This window comes from Xiphophorus hellerii, chromosome 1 (genome assembly GCF_003331165.1).
Source record: "Xiphophorus hellerii strain 12219 chromosome 1, Xiphophorus_hellerii-4.1, whole genome shotgun sequence".
NCBI lineage: Eukaryota > Metazoa > Chordata > Actinopteri > Cyprinodontiformes > Poeciliidae > Xiphophorus > Xiphophorus hellerii.
Window position 1 is genome coordinate 26,005,608 of NC_045672.1, and position 21,425 is coordinate 26,027,032.

General features: G+C 40.5%; 1 protein-coding gene and 1 long non-coding RNA gene across 3 annotated transcripts in view; one reads left to right on the forward strand and one right to left on the reverse strand.

Annotated features, from left to right (window-relative positions):
* Positions 1-12,369, reverse strand: part of nol4la (nucleolar protein 4-like a) — a 39,096-nt gene extending 26,727 nt beyond the window's left edge. For both annotated transcript variants that reach the window (XM_032550375.1, XM_032550295.1), the window contains exon 1: positions 11,911-12,369. In XM_032550375.1, the coding sequence (XP_032406266.1) occupies positions 11,911-12,252 (342 nt within the window). In that variant the 5' untranslated portion in view covers positions 12,253-12,369. The remainder of the gene's footprint in view (positions 1-11,910) is intronic.
* Positions 12,370-13,005: 636 nt separating this feature from the next.
* On the forward strand, positions 13,006-16,121 carry LOC116711134 (uncharacterized). The gene is made up of 2 exons (XR_004337177.1): positions 13,006-13,135; positions 15,617-16,121. It is a non-coding gene; the product is annotated as an uncharacterized LOC116711134 (long non-coding RNA).
* The last annotated feature ends 5,304 nt before the right edge of the window (positions 16,122-21,425 follow it).

Sequence of the window (21,425 nt, forward strand, 5' to 3'; positions counted from 1 at the left end):
GACAACAGGTCACCTCTTAAAGTCCCGTTTTCCAGCAGTAAATCTGTCAACCAGCTAATGAACACATAAATGGGACAGACCTCGTTTCTCCTGGTTCTTATGAACGCTTCTGCCCCACCAACAGCTTCCCTCCCCGCAGGAAGCTTAAAACATCCTGTTTTTTTAAAGCAGCTGTATTTTTCAGACACATAGCACCATTTTATAGCACAATGAAGTAAATATGTTACCTTCAGTTGCTATAAAAATGCTGTATATATCAAATATGACTTAAAATACATGTGACTTTGTAATTTAACGGCTGGAAATTGGGTCTGTGTCTCTTTAAAAACTCCTGCTCTTTCTGAAACTCCGCCTTCCGAAAGTCACCACATTGCTCCTCTATTCACCCTTTAATAACGTTTGCTTTATACAAGCAAGCTTGTATAACAGCTTGCTCATCATACAAGCTACTTCACTGAGACGTAGTAAAATGAGCTCAGCTGATGCGCAGCTCCACCAGGTGCTTGCTAATTGCTACTAGCTAGTCTGAAGGAGCCGACTTAGGCTGCTCTGTTTAGGCTGTGTCTAAGGCCGTGAGCTTAGACACTTAGAAACTGCAGGTCTAAGGAGGAGCTGCACCTTGAAGGCGGAGCTAGGTCCGACCAGGCGTTTTGCACAACTGAATGGTTGCCATGGAGATTAAAGGATTTCTTAAACATGCATGAAAAGAGCAAAGTACGGTAACCCTCCAACTGTGTTTACAATCAGGGAATAAAATTATAACATGATGTAAAGCTCAAAAAAAGTCAATTTTACATGTTTCTCCCCTTTCAAGGTGACCTATTATGCTTCCTTGGTTAATGGGCTTTACAAAACATGTTCATAAAATTTTTTGCGCAAAACCATTCTTAGATTTAATCTTTTTAATCTTGCCCACTTTGAGATGTTTTAGGGCCTCTTCTCACTTTAAATACACTCACTTGTAAAAACAGCTGCAAGCACATGTACAAGTACACAAATGTATTTCTTTGAAAAGCATTAGTAGGGCCTCCTGCACAACCAACTAGAATGCAACAAGTGGTTTCTGAATGGTAAGTCAACAACAAAACACTTGTCTTTTTTGGCAGCCTTTATACAGCACCTCCAGCTGACCAAATGTGCTGGAACTCAGCTTGGGTTGCTAGGTAACAGGCTGGGCTTTGCTGGTGTTGCTAGGTAATGGAACGGTGCCTGCGCAGTGTGACTTAATAAATTAGGAGATTTTCAATATGGCTTGTTTTTCAGACAACAAAAAATATTAACATTTTGCCAAATAAACAAACAGGTTTTTTTTAAGTGTTAGTCTGTTTTTTAAGAAGCAGTTGAGGCCCAAATGGAAGTTTAAAAATGTGCAAAATGTGAATTTTGCATTATATGTCCCCATTAAAATAAAGTGTTGAGCAAATAACAATAAAACAGTTAACATAAAACCTATTTTTGCATTTTTTATTAAGAAAAAAACCAATATTATAGACAATCACAGCTTTTAACACCACTGGTCTAGAGCAGAATTGGGCCACCCCTAGACCAGTCCGCCCTGGGTAGTGAGCCATAGTGACCACTTTAAAAATAGCCAGTGTGTGTTTGTTGTGTACAGTGCTCCATGAAGGTTTTCATGACTGAAATCAGGGATGACAGAGTGTGCACAGATTCATGTACATATGAAACCACTCCCTCTCCTTTTCTTCACCATCATGCTCTGCACTCGGCTTCAGTTCATAAAGCCCCGTCATTAAATCCACATTAGGTGCACCGAGCTCGACCTCACTGTCCCACGTAAGAGTGCGTGTGTGTGTGTGTGTGTGTGTGCGTCTCTGTCTGCAGCTCCCACGATGAGGGATGTTTGATGGAGTGTGTGACATCCCCAGTATCCCACTGGCCCCTGCAGACAGCCACTGTTTATGTTCCAGTCCCCGACTTTAAAAAAAGAAAACGCCACGTAAATGACTCTCCTCATACATCATCACATCCCAGAGTCCACCTCGGCATTTTCAGGCCATCATTACTCTGTCCCAGTTCGTTAAACGTTGGCCTCGCAGAGGTATTAAAAATGACAGCGGGAAGATTATTGTCGTCTTAAAAGGAGTGTGTGAGCGCGCGCGCGCGTGCACGTGGCAGCACAACTCAAGACTATCTCCCACACGGGGGGGAGGCCCCCGGGCCAGTTAAAAATGGTGTTAATTTTTCCTCCTATGGGAAAGCAAAGAACGGTCTCTCCATGGCAACAGAGAGAGCGCTGAAGGGAGGAAACACAGAGCAGGCGATCGGCGACCCCCCTTCCCTGCGCACACACACACACACACTCACACACACTCAGTATGGATTTCATCACGCACCTACTGTAAGTCCGAGTTTAAGTTCAACACGAACAAATGAAATAAACTTTCCAGATCAATCTGAGCTGAGCTCCTGCTCCAACATCAGGAAAACTCTCTGGACAAAACCTGTGGTAAAATACCAGAACTTATTAAATTCAGACCATTAAAAAGATCATTTTCAAACTTTTTCCATTTTTAAAGAGATGTATGAGTCAACTAAAAAGCAAATAAATCAGTTGTCATAAATGGTCTTGTCAAATTTATATCTCCAAGTTAATCTCACTAACCTGAAAAAAAAATCAACTGTCCCAGAGGAATTTTACCGCTTTCGCTAATCTGCTAATGCGCTAGTAGCAGAGCTAATTTTGTATTTAGTGCTTTTGCAAACTATGAAAGTGTTTACAGCATTTATCTTCCACAAAGTTAACTTTTCCAGATAAGTTCTGAAACTTTGATTTACTTAGTTGTTTTGTAAACACGACTAAATGAAACAAACTTTCAATCTGAGTTGAGTTCCTGCTCTCCCGCTGACCCATCTTCATCTTTAAGTCCTCCAGTGAGAGTCCAATTCATCCACCACTGAACATGTTCACAGAAAAGCTCAGCAGCTCTGGACAACACCTGTGTTAAAATACCAAAACCTATGAAATTCAATTAATTAATCAGACAATAATGACCATTAAAAAATAATTTCCAAACTTTTTCCACAATTAATGTGACGTATGTTGTGTATGAGTCAACTGAAAAACAAATAAATCAGTTGTCACAAATTGTCTTGTCGATTTTATATCTCAGATTAACTAATCTCATTAATCTGAAAAAAAAAACAGTCCAACTGTCCCAAAAAAATCTTACTAGTGGATGCCTTCGCTAAAGCGCTAATAGCGGAGCTAATTTTTAGCTTAACGCCTTGCTAACTTTGGAAAAAAAATTTGAGCACTTATCTTCCGCTAAATGAATTTTTCCAAGTAAATTCTTAAACTTCGATTTACTTGACTGCTTTGAAAATGAAATAAACGATCAATTTGAGTTCCTGCTATCAAACTGACACATTTCACCTCCAGCCAGAGTTCGCCTCGTCCAAACTCAGAGCAGGTCTGGACAACACCGGTGGTAAAAACCAAAACTTATGAAATTCAAACCATTAAAAAATCCATTTCAAACTTTTTCCACCGTTAATGTGACACATGAGTCAACTGACAAACCAAGATTTCAGGCAGAAACAACATAACTAAAAATAAAGACCTGTAAAAGTTTTCAACAAGCGCTGATCGTGTTCTACATTTACAAAAATTTAAAAAAAGTTGCTAAGAAAAAAAACAGGTTTGGCTAAAATCTTTGAAAACCTTTCAGATAAATATGTTATGATCTGAAAGTATCAAACTTTTATGCCACAATGTCCAAAGACGTGTTTGGCACATCATTAAAAGAAAACCACACCCATGTGAAACATGTTTGTACCTGACCACTGTAGTGGCCACTTGCATTGTTTTTGTCCCATTTCACACCCTAATAATTCAATATATTTGGACGACATTTGCTATCAGACTAAATACAGAATTTGGCAACCAAACACACGTAACCTCGTATTACTGCTATTTTCATGCTATGTTTTCCACCAACATAATTTGTGTTTCTGTTGAATGGTACAGAATATTTCAAATTGAATGAGAAAAAAGTGAAAATGATTAGTATGAATTTTTCCTAGTCTCAGAAGCTTTGAATTTTAACTGGGTGTGAATCCTTTTGAGAGCCACAGGAGCATTTTACCATGTGTTGCTCCTAATCAGCTCCGCCAGACCAAAAGAAACAAAGTAATAAAAAATGCAGGACAAAAGAGCCGGAGATCCACTATGCAAAAACAGCATTAATGCAAATGCTGCCGGCTAATAGGGCCAGTATTCTTTTGACTCTGCGGCCCTTCCATAAAAGACGGGCCCTCAGGGGAAATTCGGACTAATTAATCAGATAATAATGACGATGTTCCTCATCCCATCTGACGTGAGGCGCCAACGTTTAGGTGCCTAATTTCCAGGACAAAGATTGGGAACCGCCATTGTGATTTCTAAGCGAGGAGGGGACGTCCCAGGACAAACCTTTGTTTTCGTAAGAAGATGCCATTTTGAATCCAGCACTTGGAAAACCTCTTTTTGTGACAGAGCTGATAGAATTTTTTTCAATTGTTAATTCTTAATCATAAGGCAATTTATTTTAAATAAAAGATTTGCAAAAGGGGGATTCAGTTGAGTTCTACTTCTGAGCTCAGGCTATTTGCTTTTTTCTCCAACCTATTTCCATTCAATTTACTATTCATTAAAGGCACCTAGAGCCAAAAAATCTGAAAAGAAAGATCAGTAGAAGACTCAGCTGAACTCATTTTAAACCAAAAGGTGCTCAATTAACTGCAGATGGAAATCTTCAAATTTCACAGCAAATAAATTCAGTTTATCCCTGGTATTCACGGGGTTAGGGATCAAAGTTCTTTTACAGCAGTAAAATTGCCTCCACAGTCCCTAACCTCTTTTAAAAACGCTTTAATTTGATTGTTTTATTAGTTCAAACACCAAATATACTTTAATAGGCATTAGTACACACAGCGGAAATCATCTTAGCATTGCCACAGAAGCTAATTCGCTACGGTGGACTCCGTGTATTTACGGTTCAGTATTCGCTGATTGGTTCTAGAGCGTAGCTAAGGGATTCACTGGCTACACTCTTCAGCCAATCAGCGCCATGGACAATGAATGCCGTTCCTGGATTGGCTACTTTGCAAACGTCCGCCAATAGCGTGTTAAGTAGCATTGCGCCGCCGCCTAGATATTTTAGCTTCCTAAGCTGCATTCTCTATCGGTTATTTTTACATATGACTACCAAATAAATCCACAATTAGGCAGAACTTTCCGTGAATAATTCGGAGTTACGTTCCGAAGAAAAACCTACGAATGCTGAACCGTAAATACACGCAGTCCACTGCAGAAAATTAGCCACTTTACAAGCTAGCGATTAGCTTAATGGATGTCTGCCATTTCATTGTAATAGCGTACAACAGATCAGGTTATATAAATTATATAATACTGTGGTTTCAAAACCACATAAACTTTAAGTTCTTTTTACAAGATAAAGAATTGGAGTCACCTGAGTTTTCTCTGGCTGTACAGACTGTAGAGTGATACAGTTTCTGCCCTCCCCTACCTGTTGCTGTGCGCTCTTTCTGTTCAAAGTACATAAACACTTAGTTATGATGTAGAAACTAAAGGACATCCATATAGAGATCAAAATTAGCAAATTTTGTAATGATCAGAAGGTAAAATACTGAAAAATATGCTTTTTCCCCCTGCACCTTAAATACATCAAAAGAAGCACTCCCTCTATTTTAGCTCTATAAATACATTAACCAACAATACACATTAACCAGTTCACTTTACATCGGACTTCACTAAAATTCAGTCAATATAGAAAAGAACAAATAATGTTTGTTTTTGTTTTTATTGTGCTAATTTTACAATGTTGAAAATCTTGTTTACATTTTTGTGTAAATACAACAAAACCAAAATATATTTACTACACGTTATCATTACATCAGAGTTCCACACCAGCTCAAGTGAAGATCATTGTGAAAAATAAATATGGAAAAATACAAAATAAGTTTAAAAACAACAATTACTGTCATTGCAATCATATAAAGTACTTAATTGCAGTTGTATTTGTCTGACAGCAGCCGTTCAAAAAGTTAATCCAGAGGCTGCCAGGAGTCTGACAAAGTTCAGGCCCTGTTCCTGCAGCGGCTGTGGGACAGATGCTGAACAGACTGACTCTTTCAGCTCCCGTCACTATCCTTTGCAGGGCATGGCTGCATGAAATACTGCAGCTGAAAGCCGAGTTCCTTCAGATTTCAATACAAAATTCCTCACATTTTTAGATTTTGTTCTGCTTTTTCTAATCAAATTCCAGCTCATTTGAGTACAACACTATCTTTGGAGCTGCTTTAAATTAATTTGAGTCTTAAAGTCTAAAAAACTTGATGCTGAAATTGCCTTTTGATCTTTTGACCATTTGCTTTTGAGGCATCTAGATGAACTTATGTCAACTTTATTTAAAAATCTGCCTCTTACACTACGTACATGCAACTTCTTTTAAGAACAGTTTGTGAATTTTGGTAAATTAGTTTTGTTTGTAAAACTTTCATAAAATTAAAATTGTAATGCTTTAGAACCACAGACACATTCCAACCTGGAATTAAACTTGTCTAAAGACCAAACAGGGAGTGAAACTGACTTTTTCTTTTCTTTTTAGGAATAAGTGTGAATTAAGTGAGTTGAAAACCAAAATACCAATGGTGCAGATTAAAGATAAAGCAGGTCAATTTATCAAAAACAAGAGAGACAGAAACAATGAAACAATAAAACTGATCAACATATCTATCTGCCGCTATCAGTTTGGGGTTGTTTGTTAAACAAACGCATCATTGAAGGTAAACAAACATGTTTCTGTCCGTCAGCTGAGCGGCTGTCGGTCAGTCCAGCGTCAGGCCTGATAACAATACGGGACGCGTTTCTTTATGTGAAGAAATGAAAAACATTTTACAGATTTCAGTTGACATGGCAACAGAAAGCAACAGGAAAATGCACATGGCGTTTAAGTGTTTCCTTTGAAACTGGCTGCACTCGGTGAAAGGCTTGCGTCTGAATGTGGGTGTGTGTGTGTGTGTGTGTGTGTGTGTGTGTGTGTCTGGTCCCCTCCTCCTCTGTAGCATCCCCTAATCAGGACATAATGAGAGCTAAACGAGGTTGCATCTCCACACCGAGGCCTGCGTGGATTCTCTGGAGAAAAAAAAAAGCCCAGAGAGAAAGAAAAAATAATATATTTGCGATGCGCTGCGGCCGTCCTGCCCTTTCTGTCCCGCCGCACACTGAAGTCGCCCTTGTGTGTCTCAGCGACGCGCAGAAGAGACCCTCTCTGTCTTCACATCAGCCAGGATCCGTCCCTACCCCCACCCGGCCTCCTGTCATGTCCTGCCCCCATGCAGAAACTTGGCACACCCTGGAAGCAGCTGCAGCGGGGCTTCCAGAGAGCAGAGAGACGCCCCCGGCCCTGCAGCGCTGCGAGCAGCCACCGACCGCTGCGTCTCTGTGTGTGTGTGCGTGTGGGTCTGTCTGCACGTGTATGTCACTTTTCCACTGGCCCAGGACAGCCTATTTATAAAAGCCACAAACAGAAGCTGAAGCCGAAGTCGTGTTTTCCTGATGCACGAGCATGCAAGTAAATTGGTTGATTTGTGGCCTCTGAGTCATCATTAGGAGCAGCTTGTGTTGGCTGATATTTTGTTTGTTGTTTAAATTTCCCAAGTGGAGCTGAGTCAGGGGGAGGCTTCCCCCCCGATGCCTTATGATATTAGCTGCAAAACATGTGCTCTGCCCTCAGTAAACAGCAGAATACGTTTTATTTTGAGAGGACTGAGCTTTTCTCAGCCCGCTACAGTCTGACCCAGCAACGATACGCTCCTCTGCTGTGGTCAACCAGGCTTTAAAGCTGCCGTAACTTTTGTAATGTTTATATATTTTATATATATTTGCTTAAACTGTCACTATGGTATGAGTATGGTATGAGACAGATAGTCTCTGAAAAAAATCAAGCCCCTCTGCTTTCTCACAGTGCTAATTAGAAACAACCAATCAGAGCCAGGAGGCGGGGCTTAGAGCTGTCAATCACCCCGTGCTAACACTAGTTAGCATAACCATCAGTGAATGGTTTTTCTGTCACTGAAAGTTGTTTTTCCACCATGAGCACACTGAGTACATGAGTGATTGACAGTGCTAAGACCCGCCTCCTGGCTCTGATAGGTTGATTTTGTTTGAAGCATTAATTTCAATCGTAGGTCAGGGAGGAGGTGGAGGAAATCAATCTTTTCACAAATTATCTGTCTCATATTATACTATCAGAACATGAATAAATATGTTATATATATACAGTATATATATGTATTCGTCAAAATACAGATGTGTAGTTTCCTTTTCATAAAAGATATCTGCTGCAGATTTTAAAGAAAAACTAACACTGATATTTAAAACATATGTCTTAAATATCAGTCAGACTTTATTAAAAGTTTGGCTTTGAGCAGACTTTTAGTAATTAACTTTATCTGTTCTAAATTTAACCTCATTTTGAGTAATTATTTACCTAATTTCTGGCAAGAACTCGGACTTGTTTCCGTTTACCATATAGATACCATTTTGTTTAGTTTATCGCTTTAATTAATTAGCTTGTATACCAAGTATTTAAATTAAACATAGATTTTTTCCTTCTTCTTACCTTATGTATTTCTTTTTATTGACTATGAGCTCAGTTTTAACGCCTTTATCGTGATTTTATGATCTATTCTCATTAGAGATGAGCCGATAAGCCAAGCAGACTTCTGGCTTTCTTCTGCCTCTAATCGGGCCAGTTTTGTTCTAAGGACGACAGATTACAAGATTTTTTATCGTGTAAACATTTTATCTCCTGCCAGCAGCTCTTCTGATGAGAGCAAAAATGATCTCCACGGTGGTGGTGGCAGCATCATATTTTGTGAGCTGCAAGTGTAACTTCAGAGTGGGAGAATCTGTCAGAAGGACAAATATTAGTCCTATAATAATAATAATAATATACTAATCTATATTATAATTCTAATCTGAGCTTTCTGGTAATCCGGCAAGATTGCCTAAAGTCAGCAAAGAGACGGTACAATATTATACAATATTTATCGCTATATTTTCAAAATATAATTGTGATAATGATAAAATGTTTTTGGCAACAGGTGCAGAGAACAAACAGCACATAATAACTGCATTTAATCATATTTTTAAAGATACTGGCATCTATTTCTCCTCTACTGTGACCAGCAGTGGATAAAATAGGAAAAGTAACCATCCAGACACTAAATTTAGTTTTTGGTGCAATGATAAACAGTATAAGTTCCCTAAATGAGACCACAACTGAACTTTTTTTGGCCTATGATCCAATAAAGCATCTCGCCCATAAGGCACATGGTGGTGGCAGCATCATGCTGTGGGGAGGTTTTTCTTCAGCAGGGACAGGGAAGCTGATTATGATTGATGGGAAGATGGACTGAGCTAATTACAAATCAATACTGGAAGAAAATCTGTTCAGAAGTTATGAAATGACGTTGATCAATAGATATTATGAGTTAAATGGTCCAGTCAAAGTCTCAAAACTAAAACACGAATCTGATTGAGCTTGAGCTATTAGTTAAAAAAATATATTAAATCCCTAGATCACAACTCAAGGCCTGGGTGTCAGATCCTTTTCAATCAATCAAATTACAATCAATCAATTCGATATAAATGTAGTTTTTTGTGATCATGGAAATTCAAGCAACATCAACAGATTCCCGCATTTTTCGCGCTATTATACCTGTGACTTAAACGCAAATTTTCCGCAAAAATTGTCAAAAACATTGGGTTTAAGTGACTGCAACTCCCACCTGTAGGTGGCCTTACTTTTGCCTCAGACTTCATTGTTTTCCAGTTATCGATCACTGATCGATATGGCCAGTTACACAAAGTCACATACGCGCTAATATTGCTAAACTCCTTTAATGTATTTCTAAATTATAGCACCTCAAAATCTGCAATTTTAAAATAAAAAAATCACAAAAACAATCTTAAAATCCCGATCAGTGTGAAAAGATTTTTAATCTTATTTAATTTTAAGAAGCACTTATCAAAACGCAGCTATGTGATAATATTTTTTTACAGTTTGTTAAAAGGTTTTATCAATACATTCGACTCTTTAAGAACGTTCATAATCTTGATTTGGCACAAAATAAAAATGAGTTTGAACTCATCTATATGTCCAAATCTTTTTTTTTCTATATCTATAAATAATGTAACACTTTAAAATAAAATCCCGAATCTTTTCTGTTTTACTTTACAACTACTTGTGTCGGTTAACTACTAAAAATCGGGAAAAAATCCGTCCAAGTTTGTGGTTTTCAACGTGACAAAATGTGAAAAATGTCAAAATATACATTGATTTTTTTATACATAACATCAATGTGATTGGTCTCTGGTTTATGTATGTATGTCAGGCAGGATTTTAGATCAGGAAAGATAAAAACACAACAACAAAAAGCTAATCAACAACACGTTTGAGGCGCCATCTGCACCTGCCCACAGGGAAACACAATATCCTGCAGAGATTAGAGGAGTTTAGCGAAGGCGGTTGGCCCAAATCTCAATCGTCCATTCACACAGGTAAAACACCTGTGGAGGGGATCAGCGCCGCCGAGCTCGAATCAAACGGCTCTGTCTCTAATCCGGGCCAGTATCCGGTCCGGTTTGTTAACACAAAACGATGGCTGGATCCCCGAAGGCGCCCATATTTAAAATGGTGGTTGTCTGTCGGATGGCACAGCGGCGGCCCCCCTCTCACCCCAAACCACCGGATGACAGTCCGTCAAGCACATGTTTATCTTTCTTGTGATTTAACCCTTCACGCTCCGCGCAGCCGCACAGCGGGACGGATGTGACCCGACAGGAGCATCACCACCTATCACCAAGTCTGAGCACCAACTGTGGGCGTGGGTCGCTCTCAGTCCCGAGCGGAGCCTTTTGTTCCCCCCCCCCCCCCCCCTCATCCCCGCTCTCCATTCACGTGGTCACCAATTTACGCGCAAGAAACCTTTAATAAAAAAAAACATGACGGGACACGTTTCATGATGTCGGAATGTGGCCCAGATAATAAAATGCGGCAGCGGCAGGCTGTCCTGGGTTGCACACAGGTGTTGCCAGAGCAACGAGTTGCCGAGCCGAGCCGCATCCTGCCCAGGACAATGAGGTGCGGGGTGACAACGCAACGCTGTACACAGCATCACATCCTCTAAAAAAAAAAAAAAAACGTCTCATGCGTGACAGTTTGTGGATCACATCGTCGCTTTTTATTTAGCAGATAAATAAAAAATAAAAAGCACGAGCTCCGGGTTTGGACGGGACAGCGCGTCACCGGATGAAAGCCAGACGTTTAAAGCGAAATGTTCACAGTCCATAAAGTGGCGTTGCAGCCCGTGTAGACACTTGGAGTGCACCCTGGCAGACCCACCGACATGCCGCTGCATCCACGTGCGCGCGCACCACACCGGGCTGCACGAGACACCAGCAGAAATAAACATTTATAATTAAATAATCAATTTTCTCCCTCTCTGAAGCCTGCTGCTGACAGGACTTCAACCTCGCTGGCGCTCATGATGGCCTACCTTTTTCTTTTTTTTCTCTTTTTTTGCAATTGCCATCGCCAGGAGGCACCGGCGTTGCTATGGCAGCAAGGGATGAGAGTGGAGAGTGTGCGGGGCTGTTCTGGTTGGGATATGGACAAAGTGGCGATTCATCAGGACCACAAAAGCGTCACAAGTTGTCGTTTTTATTCCCCTTTATCGGGTGCGTGGGCGCAGCCCGCATCATGACAACTACTTACAGCGGGACAGTTCGTGACACACACACACACACACACCAGCACACGCACACACACGCACACACATGCAACGCAAACATGCACAAAAAAAAAAAAAAATACAGTTTACCGTTGACTTGACCGGGACGTAAAGGACGGGCTTCCCCGGCGCTCCCTTCTTGTTGTGCTCCCCCAGAACGTTGGTTCCGACCTGGAAGCCTTTGGACTTCACCCAAAATTTGAATTTGGCGTTGATGTGGCTGTTGTCCACGTACACCCCGTCCGGCTCGTCGTTCTGCAACAGTGTTTGCATGATTTTGTTGTATTTTCGCCGGGTGACGGTCTTTGTCTTGCCGGAGTCCCCGTAAGTTCGGAGACACCAGTCCTGAAATTCTCGGAACATCTCAGCCTCCAGCACGACCGGACTCCGGCTCCTCTTGGGCGCATCCACGCACGCCTTTTTCGTTGCCATCGCTCCCCTCTCTCCTCTCTCTCTCTCCTCTCTCTCTCTCTCTCTCTCTCCGTCTGAGCCCGATCAGGCAGCCCAGGCTAATAAAGAGCTGACTTCTTCTGGCTTTTTTTATTCCCCCCACCCCCCCAAAACCCGCGGCTGTCCCGAACCCAGAAGCCTCCCTTCAGGTTCTGGGACGCTTCGTGGTGAAAAGTGACCCGGAGAAGCGGAACACCTGTTTGCAGAGGAGCCGAGCTGTCCCGAACCGCAGCGGTTAAAAAAAAATGTCACTTCCTCATATCATCCGCTGAGGAGCAGAGAGAGAAGAGGAGGGGGGGGGCTGTCCTACACGCAGAGCGGGTTTCTCCCACCTGTGCGTAAAAAGGCTCCACACACACAAGGGTGGGCTGTGAAGAAGAAGAAAAAAAAAGAGAGACCACAGTCCTCTCGCTAAACAACAAAGAACAGAGACAAAAGCGTGGAAACAACCGTCGCTTTCAGTTCCTATCGACCTACTTTCTAACAGCCAACACTATTTTCGGATGCGGCTTGCTCAGCCCTCAGAAAAGCGCCGAAGATGCTCACGCCGTTGCTCCTGCGGGCTCCAGGCTGCAGCCACGTATCCGACCAACATGCGCCACCTGGGACCGTCTCTGCTCCTCACACCTGTTTGAATGGGATCTGCGCTGCGCTGCGCTGCGCTGCTCTGCTGGCGGATCCCCGCTAACACGCAGGAAAGCACACGCAGACCTCTACTATTGGCTAATTTGCAGGAAAAGGCAGCGTTATGTAGGCGCGGAGGAAAATGTCCGATTTCGAGACATGGGCAGGTGGAAGAAATCATCCGGTGAAAAACACTCATTTATGAAAGTGTGGCAGAAGTCATGGTAACATTCACACCACGGTAACTTTATACACATTTTGTCATATTACAACCTCAAACTTAAAGTACTTTTTTATGTGATCGACCAACTCTGAAAATGATGCATAGTTTTAATTTAGCCGCCTTCTGCTGGGTTATATGTCGGCCCTGCACACGCAGAGATGGATTATTTTTGCCAGTTCTTCCTCTCAGAACAAATCGAGCTCAGTTAGATTGCATGGAGATAAGCAGCGGACCGTCCATCGGGACCACCGGGACATTTCCTGCTGGCCTGGGTGCAGCCTATGTTCACTCTGCAGCCTGAACTGACCCAAATCCAGTTTTTTGTCCTTATGCGTCCTGGTCTTTTCATGACAATCTGAAAAACACAGGTGAGATTTTTACACATGCGACCCAGCCCACCTGGATATGTGGTTCTAAATCTGAAACTTAATTGATCTTTTCAAATGTCACCTGTGAGGTCAAATTCATCTGACCTGAACGTCATTGATACTCGACAAACGTCACTTTTCTGCATCCAGACACACAAAGCAGGAATAAAAACAACAACCAATTGTGGACAATAATGGCAACAACTTTAAAATCGCAAGATGAGCTCCACTGTTAGCATTCAGGTTTACTTCCTCAAACACTGAACCCGCTTGCTGCTCGTGATGGTCTTGCGTCCTCTACTGCACATGCGGGACACTTTTAGGTTGTTTGCAGTTCGCGTTAGGAGATCACATACAAGTCTCATATATTTGGAAATCCAGAGCCATGCAAAACAAAACAGGATTTCACAAAAAATCGGACCTGAGCATTAAAGGCCTACAGTGATAATGTAACGTTGAAGGTAAAGCGCAAAATTTACTTTGGTGGTTTGCATTAACTCTGAGGGGGACGAGGTCGTTTATGAACTGGGACAGACTTTAAGGGGTCACCATCGCAGGACTCCCAATTTTGGGGACCCCAAAGACTTTTTTGTTTTTGTTTTTTGCATGTTTTTCAAACCTTGTACTTCACGTGAAAGTCATAGGCCGATATCAGATGAGTTGTCTAAAAGGGGTAGTATTATGATCAAATCAACTTTTTAAGCTTGACATTATGTTGTAATCATAAACATACCTGAAGTGTTGCCTTGATTCTTTCATGCATGTTTCAGAAATCCTTTAATCTCCTCTGACAGCCTTTTCCACACAGCTCCTCCAGACTAGCGGCAGCAGCAATTAGCAAACACCTGGTGGATTTGCGCATCTGCTGAGCTCATCATATGAACTATTTCTCAGTCCAACGCTCCTCAGAACAGCTTAGTGGAGAAATGTTGAAATGATTGCTGAAGTGGCGAGTCAGAAAGAGTAGGAGGATTTTAAAGAGACAATTAAAAGCCTTCAAATAGCAAAATCAGATTTCTTTTATGTTATGGTTGAAATATACAGCATTTTTATAAAACCTGATGGTAATATAGTTATTTTATTTGCTATAAAATGGCGCTTTGAGCCTGGAAAACACTTCATACTGTCCCTTTTATATTTTGGGATTTTTCTGAATACAAACAATATTCAAGTAGTTTACAGTTATGAAGTTATAGTAGATTTCTCTGGAAGCTGTTGACTGACAGCCATATTAAACCTACCATGCATCAGTTCATACCTGCTGATATTTATGACTGCAAACGTAATGTAGTTTGCATTAACAATATTTTTTTGTAGTTGATAAGGCACCAAAACTGGCTCCAGCCCAGTTTTTCCTTGTAAATCCGCCCCTGTTTGTGCACATCGCTTTTTAAACTATGCAAGATTCTCGATTGAAATTAATTCTGGATTTTGACTGGGCCATTGAAACACATAAGTATATATATATATATTTATCTAAATCATTCCACTATAAGACTGACTGAACGTTTGGAGTCTGAAATCTTTACTAACTGGTTTTATTGCCCAACTATCTTTCTATCAACTCTGATTAAGATTCCCTGGTCCTAAAACTGAAGGAAAACATCCCTTAGCATCAGTCTGCCACCACCATGTCTCACTCTACAATTTTGAAAACCATTTTCATTTTCTATCCGTTCTTTAATTCTACGCATTTGTGTTGGTCTGTCATATAAAATCCCTATAAATTACCTGATAAACGATAAAATGTGTAAGATTTAAAATATTTCTGCAATACTCTGTGTGGAACAGCTGTTATAAATCAGTATTGTTGATCCTCATGAGGAGTTTACACCCTGATTTATGAATAAAAACCAGCACGTATGAGTCGTGAATTATCACCTGTGGAGCTTGTGTCCCAGTCAGAAAGACGAACCAGAGCGGCGTCGTGTGTTTTCTGTTTGTCTCGCATGTTAAAGGCTTCAGCAGCCGCTGAGGTGTTTTGCTTTTGCTTCAATGTGTGCAGATGTTTGAGGAAGAAGCAGCACATTTAGAATATCTCATTTTGCTCCCTGTGTGTGTGTGTGTGTGTGTGTCTGTGAGCATCATGGGCCCATGCTGGTGGTGGTGACTGCTGCTGTTTCCATGACAGCAGAGCAGCAGTGTCTCCGGCCGTGCAGAGGGTGAGTGGGATGCCCCATCCTCATCGCTCCATCCTGACTCAGACGGCCGCGCGCTGGGCCAAGAAGCCCCACCTCGACTGGGTGATCAGTCGCTCTCCACTCCGTCAGCTGCAAGAAGCACGGAGCTCCAACCTGTTTTTGTGTCTGTCCAACAGACGGATTATACGCGGAAGGGAGCGGAGTGAAGAACGAAGGCCTTTCCATGCTATTTCATTTGATTTCATCATTTGGTTCCATGTTGTCTCTTCACTCAGGACTGGCCTGCATACAAGCTGAACTACAGGCTCCCCAAGCTGCACTGCTGCACCTGCTTTAATCTCAAAGAGTAGCTTTAAGATCCAAATATTCCAGATTTCTTGTTTCACATGCAAGAGCAATGTAAAAACACAAAATCTTACAGAGTATTTTTAGCCTAGCTTCTAGTGCAAATATCTTGTTACGCTTGAAATAAAACAAAGCTAAACTTTTCAGTGAGATGGAGCAGCTTGATTTAAAGCAGCAGCATTTTGAAAAATCAACTTTTTTCAGCTTTACATCATGTTATAATGTCATTCCCTCATCACAAACATATCTGGAAGTGTTGTTTTGATTTTTTCAGGCATGTTTGAGAAATCCTTTAATCTCCATGGCAACTATTCAACTGAGCAAAACAACTGGGTGGACCTAGCTCCGCCTTCGAGACACAGCTCCTCCTCAGAGCTGCAGTTTCTAAGTTTCTAAGCTTTCTCCACACGGAAATCCTTCAGACTAGCCAGCAGCAATTAGCAAATACCTGTTGAAACTGCACATCTGCTGAGCTCATTATATGAGCTACGTCTTAGCGTAATGCTAGTAAAAACACGCGACGTTGTGATGGAGTTTCAGAAAGAGCAGGAAGGTTTAAAGAGACAGAGGCCCAATTTCAAGGCGTTAAATTATGAAGTGAAATTTCTAAGTCACATTTTAGCATTTTTATAATAACTGAAAGTAAAATAGTTACTTGATTATGCTATAAAATAGCACTATGTGCCTGGAAAGGCATAATAATGCCCCCTTAGTTCAATAACGTCTTAATATTGATATAAAAGTGGTTATAAGTGCAATAATCTGCCAGTGGAACAACACATTTTCTATATTATAAGTTTTTGCATGTGAAGCAAAGTTTTAACAGACGAATCTTAAATATCTGGGTTATAATATTGAAAAATGTATTTTTCCAAAAGCAGATTATTTCACTTATAACTAGTACTTATAGCATTATCAAGGAATTATTGACTTAAAGCAAGTTCTTGTACCTTGCTGATAAGTTACCTGTAAATTGGTTGGTTGTCTTATTTCAAGTGTACTAAGATTTTAACACTAGAAACTAGACCAAAATGCTTGGTAAGATTTGATGTTTTTGCAGTGCAGGACACAGATTCTCCTGCTCAAATGACTACTTCCCCAAAAGGTGTTGCAAGAACTTCCTGGTTGCAACTTTTTGAGGAATTTTGAGGTCAAGACATCTGCGAATTTCGTAACACAGAGGCCCGCAACTGTAAAGCTTAAGAACACAACTTTGTTTTTTACATCAGAGAGGCCATGTGTGAGATTTTAAATATTACAAGGTAGTAAGTAAAGGCAGTGAAGTTATCAGGTCTGTAGAAAACAATCTCTCTTAAGTCTGATCATTTTCTGTCGTTAAAAAGCTGAAATTGTGATAAATCTCCAAGTTGGTTGTTCTATCTCAGAAAGTGCAAGCACTTTAGCAGACATTCAGATTTCTGTGTTGCTTTAATGAATTTAAATTAATCAGTAACTTTTTAAAGAGAGGTTTTATGTCTCCAGTTTATTTGTGCTATCTGTATCTGTTAGTTTGCAGATGTACATGTTTATTTCTAATGTGAAAAGTGATCACAGATTTAGAATCTGAGAGACTCTGCTGAAGTTCCTGTTTTTTTTTTTGTAACCTGAAAACATGAAGCTAAGCTATAAGTAACACATTGTGGTAACACACTAAGGTTTATTGACCCGGTTTGGGTTAACATGGTACCGTTGGGTTGATGTTATCCAAACTAAATGAAATAAACTGCTTCAGAACGCAGTTTGATTATTTGTGTCAAATTTTATTGCACAGCTGTTTCATGTGAATGTTATGAGCTACAAATGTGGTTATTGGGTTGCGACACTGAAATTACTGAGCTAACAAACATCACTGATGATTAATAGAGTTATGAAGGTAGGATGCAGGGCCGTCTCTAGCTTTGTGATGCTGTTCGGGGCCCCCTAGTTTATCAAACTGCAATGAAGAGATTCCTAACCCTTTAGTTTGGTCACAAAAATGCCACAATATTTTACAAGCAAAATAGGCTAAAGCTAAAAGTACTCATCTTGAAGTGAATTAAATTGATAAAAAAAATAACTATAATACAAGTTAAACAGCAACACGTTTTCCTTTATATGTGGATAAAGATTCACAAAAAAACTCTATGCAATGTCAGCATCCGGAATGCTAATGGTCATTGATGACGGCAGATAAATGGTTTTTCTGTAATGGTAAGTTGTTTCTCCGCCATTAGCACATTGACCACTGTGTTCACGAGGATGATTGACAGCGCTAAGCCCCTCCTCCTGGCTCTGATTGGTTGTTTTTGGTCTGGTGCATTACTTCAGACGGCAATAGCAGCTCAGGGAGGAGGTGGAGAAGCTTGAGTTTTTCACATATTATCTGTCTTATAACAAACTGTTATGGCATGGTGATAGATTTAACAAATATGTAAAAAAAACACTTAAAAAAAAGTTACAAACTGCAGCTTTAAAGCAGAGATCGTTGCCACCATCCGTGCTCCTCAGCTGTTAGTCCTGTGGACAGAAGGGGTCATGCCTCCTCGCTCCTAATGAGCCAAAGATGCCTTAATTATGCTCACAATCTCCCGCTGAGCGCTCTCCGATCCCCATGAGGTGAACTACTTCTGTCCCGGAGGGCCACAGTCGAGACTGTCTCACACTGAGAGACCCCACATGAAAGAATCTAATCCTGTGCTCCAAACAAGCAAGCAGAAATGTGTGTGTTTACACTCATCTGGATTGAGTGGATCACTCTGAGTCGTCTCTGTAAAATTAGCCTGTTTCCAACGTCAATCTTTCACACAGAGATAGTTAAAATAAAACAGACAAGGACACACATTTACGGGCAATTTAGTGTCTATCGCCACCAAACTCAACACTAATGTTTTGAATTCTGGGAGGAAATCAAACCCCCAAAACAATAATTCCTGAATTGATAACTCTGATGAAGGCCACAAACTGAAAATGTGTTGATTATGAATCATGTTGGTTTCATGTAGCTTGGAAATAGGTGAAGGTTTGGGCTTTGTCTCCGGTCCTGATAAAACCTGATCTAGTTTTGCCTGAAGAATAATATGAATGGAGGATGGTAGAGGAGCTGAACCAGCGGTGATTTGGAGGTAAAGGGGATCCTTGGGCCTTTAACTGCAAGTTCTTCCTGTTCATAATTGAGTTTTTCAGTTTCCTTCATCGACTAAGGGTGTTTTCACACCTGATAGTCCGGTATAGTCGAGTCATTTGGGGAACAAATTGCAACATTTGTTACATTTTCAATGTAAAACCAACCAATCCCTTAGAAAAACCTGTTCCCCTTCTCGCCTGTGGGGGCGCTGCACCAAGGACGATCGAAGGTAACGACACAAAAACCTCTGAGGTAAACAAAAATGGAGTAGCGTCAGATTTTAGCGGCACGATTTCTCCTTTTTTGTCGGTAAAAGACAACAAGCTATTTCTACCGCTAGCGCTTGTTTTGGTTGTATTTACCCAGAATGCCCTGCACTATAATCCGCTTCCTGCTTTTGGAGCGGTCCCCGATCCGCTTGCATCCAAATATGCATTCAAACCGCAGCAGACGTCACTTTTTTGGTCGTATCAGAGTAAAATCCACATTTGTCCCCAGACAAACCGGCAAACGAACTTGAGTTGGATGAAAGCGGACTAAACAGGGCTGGTGAGTACAAGTTTAAATGTTTTTGTTCTGTCTTTATTGGCCTACTGATTAACTAATGACCTGTCCACAGTGTAAGATGGATACCAAGTCCCCTTTGACTCTATTACAGTAATAGTGAAAAAAATGCATGGAGCCACATTTCTCTAAAAGAGAACTGTGGTGAATTACGGAGAGACTAATCTTAAAGGGGCGATATTATGTGCTTTCCAGACACATACCGACATTTTACAGCATTATTGAGTAGCTATGCTACTTTTTATAACAACCTCAGTTGTTATAAAATGCTTTATATATAAAATATTACTTAAAAGAAATTTTACTTTGTGGTTTATTGCCTTGAAATTGGGCCTCTGTCTCTTTAAACTCTTACTAGTTCTAACACTCTGCCTTCAGGAGGTCATCACAACGTCGCTCCTCCATTAACAGCGTTTTTACTGAGAAATATGCTACAATGAGCTCAACTGATGTGCTGTTCCACCAGCTGTTTGCTAATTGCTACTGACTAGTCTGAAGGAGCAGAGTGGGGAACTGCAGCTCTGAGGAGGAGCTGCGCCTCGAAGGTGGAGCTAGGTCCACCCACAGCTGGCTAGTTGCCATGGAGATTAAATGATTTCTCAAACCTGGCATGAAAGAATCAAAGAAACACTACAGGTATGTTTTTGAGCAAATAATAATAATAGTAATAATAATTCATTTTATTTGACGTCTTTCAAAACACCCAAAGACACTTTACAATATTAAAAACATAAATTAAAACGGTAAAGAAAACGGCTATAAAGACACAAAACCACGAAATGACTAAAACAAATTAAAGTGAGAAAGCTAACTTGAACAGATGAGTTTTGAGTTGTGTTTAAAGGTCAGGAGAGAATCAAAATAGCATTATGACATGATGTAAAGCTGAAAACAGTTGATTTTACATAACACTGCTCCTTTAAATCTCCTGACAGGGTGCCGGTCTGTGAGGTCTTCAGGCTGCTGCTCTCTTTTCTCTTGACTTCCTCCTCTTCTAGTGAGTAAGTAAATAAACTCTATTCATATAGCACCTTTCACAGGCTAAAAAATACAAAGTGGTTTACAGAAAAAATCCCAAAACATTAAGCCAAATATTAATAACAGCGTAAAATCCAGTCTGAATAAATAATTATTTGACTCCTTTCTAAAAGAAACATAGCAGCGCAAAGATGGGAGTAAATCTTTCCAAGATCATGGAGGATTTATTCCCTCTTGCCTTAAAATGTGTTGGTGGAACCATTAACACCTTTTGACTGGAAGATCTCCAGAGGGTCAGAGACGGAGGCAGAACCTTGACCCCGCACGGCTCGAATAGAAAAGAGTCGAATTTAAAACTAATTCTGACATATAAAGGGAGTAAAGCTGGAGAAATGTGTCTCTTTAGTGTGTTTGGCCTCGCAGCGGCTTTCTAAACTGAATGGAGACGGTCAAGATCTTTCTTATTCAAACACTTAAAAAAGGTTTTTATGATAGTCGAGACAAAGCAGGAATAAAAATCTTAGAAATTTGTCTTCCTTGTGTTCATTTTCTTTGTTTCACAATAGATTTTCACTTCATCTATGACACGACTTAAAATAAAAACCTTTAACAAATACATTTTCTATTTAACTGCAGAATTAACCTGAATAAATGACCGTTTTCCTAAAACCAAAATGACAAACCACCCATTGGGTCAAAGACTACTAATCAGAGATTTTTGTAGATGGAAAAAAAGAGAAAAATGTATAATTTTATGTGGCAAAATCAAAGTGATGACAACTTCCTTTCAACAAGTGAGTCTGAAATAT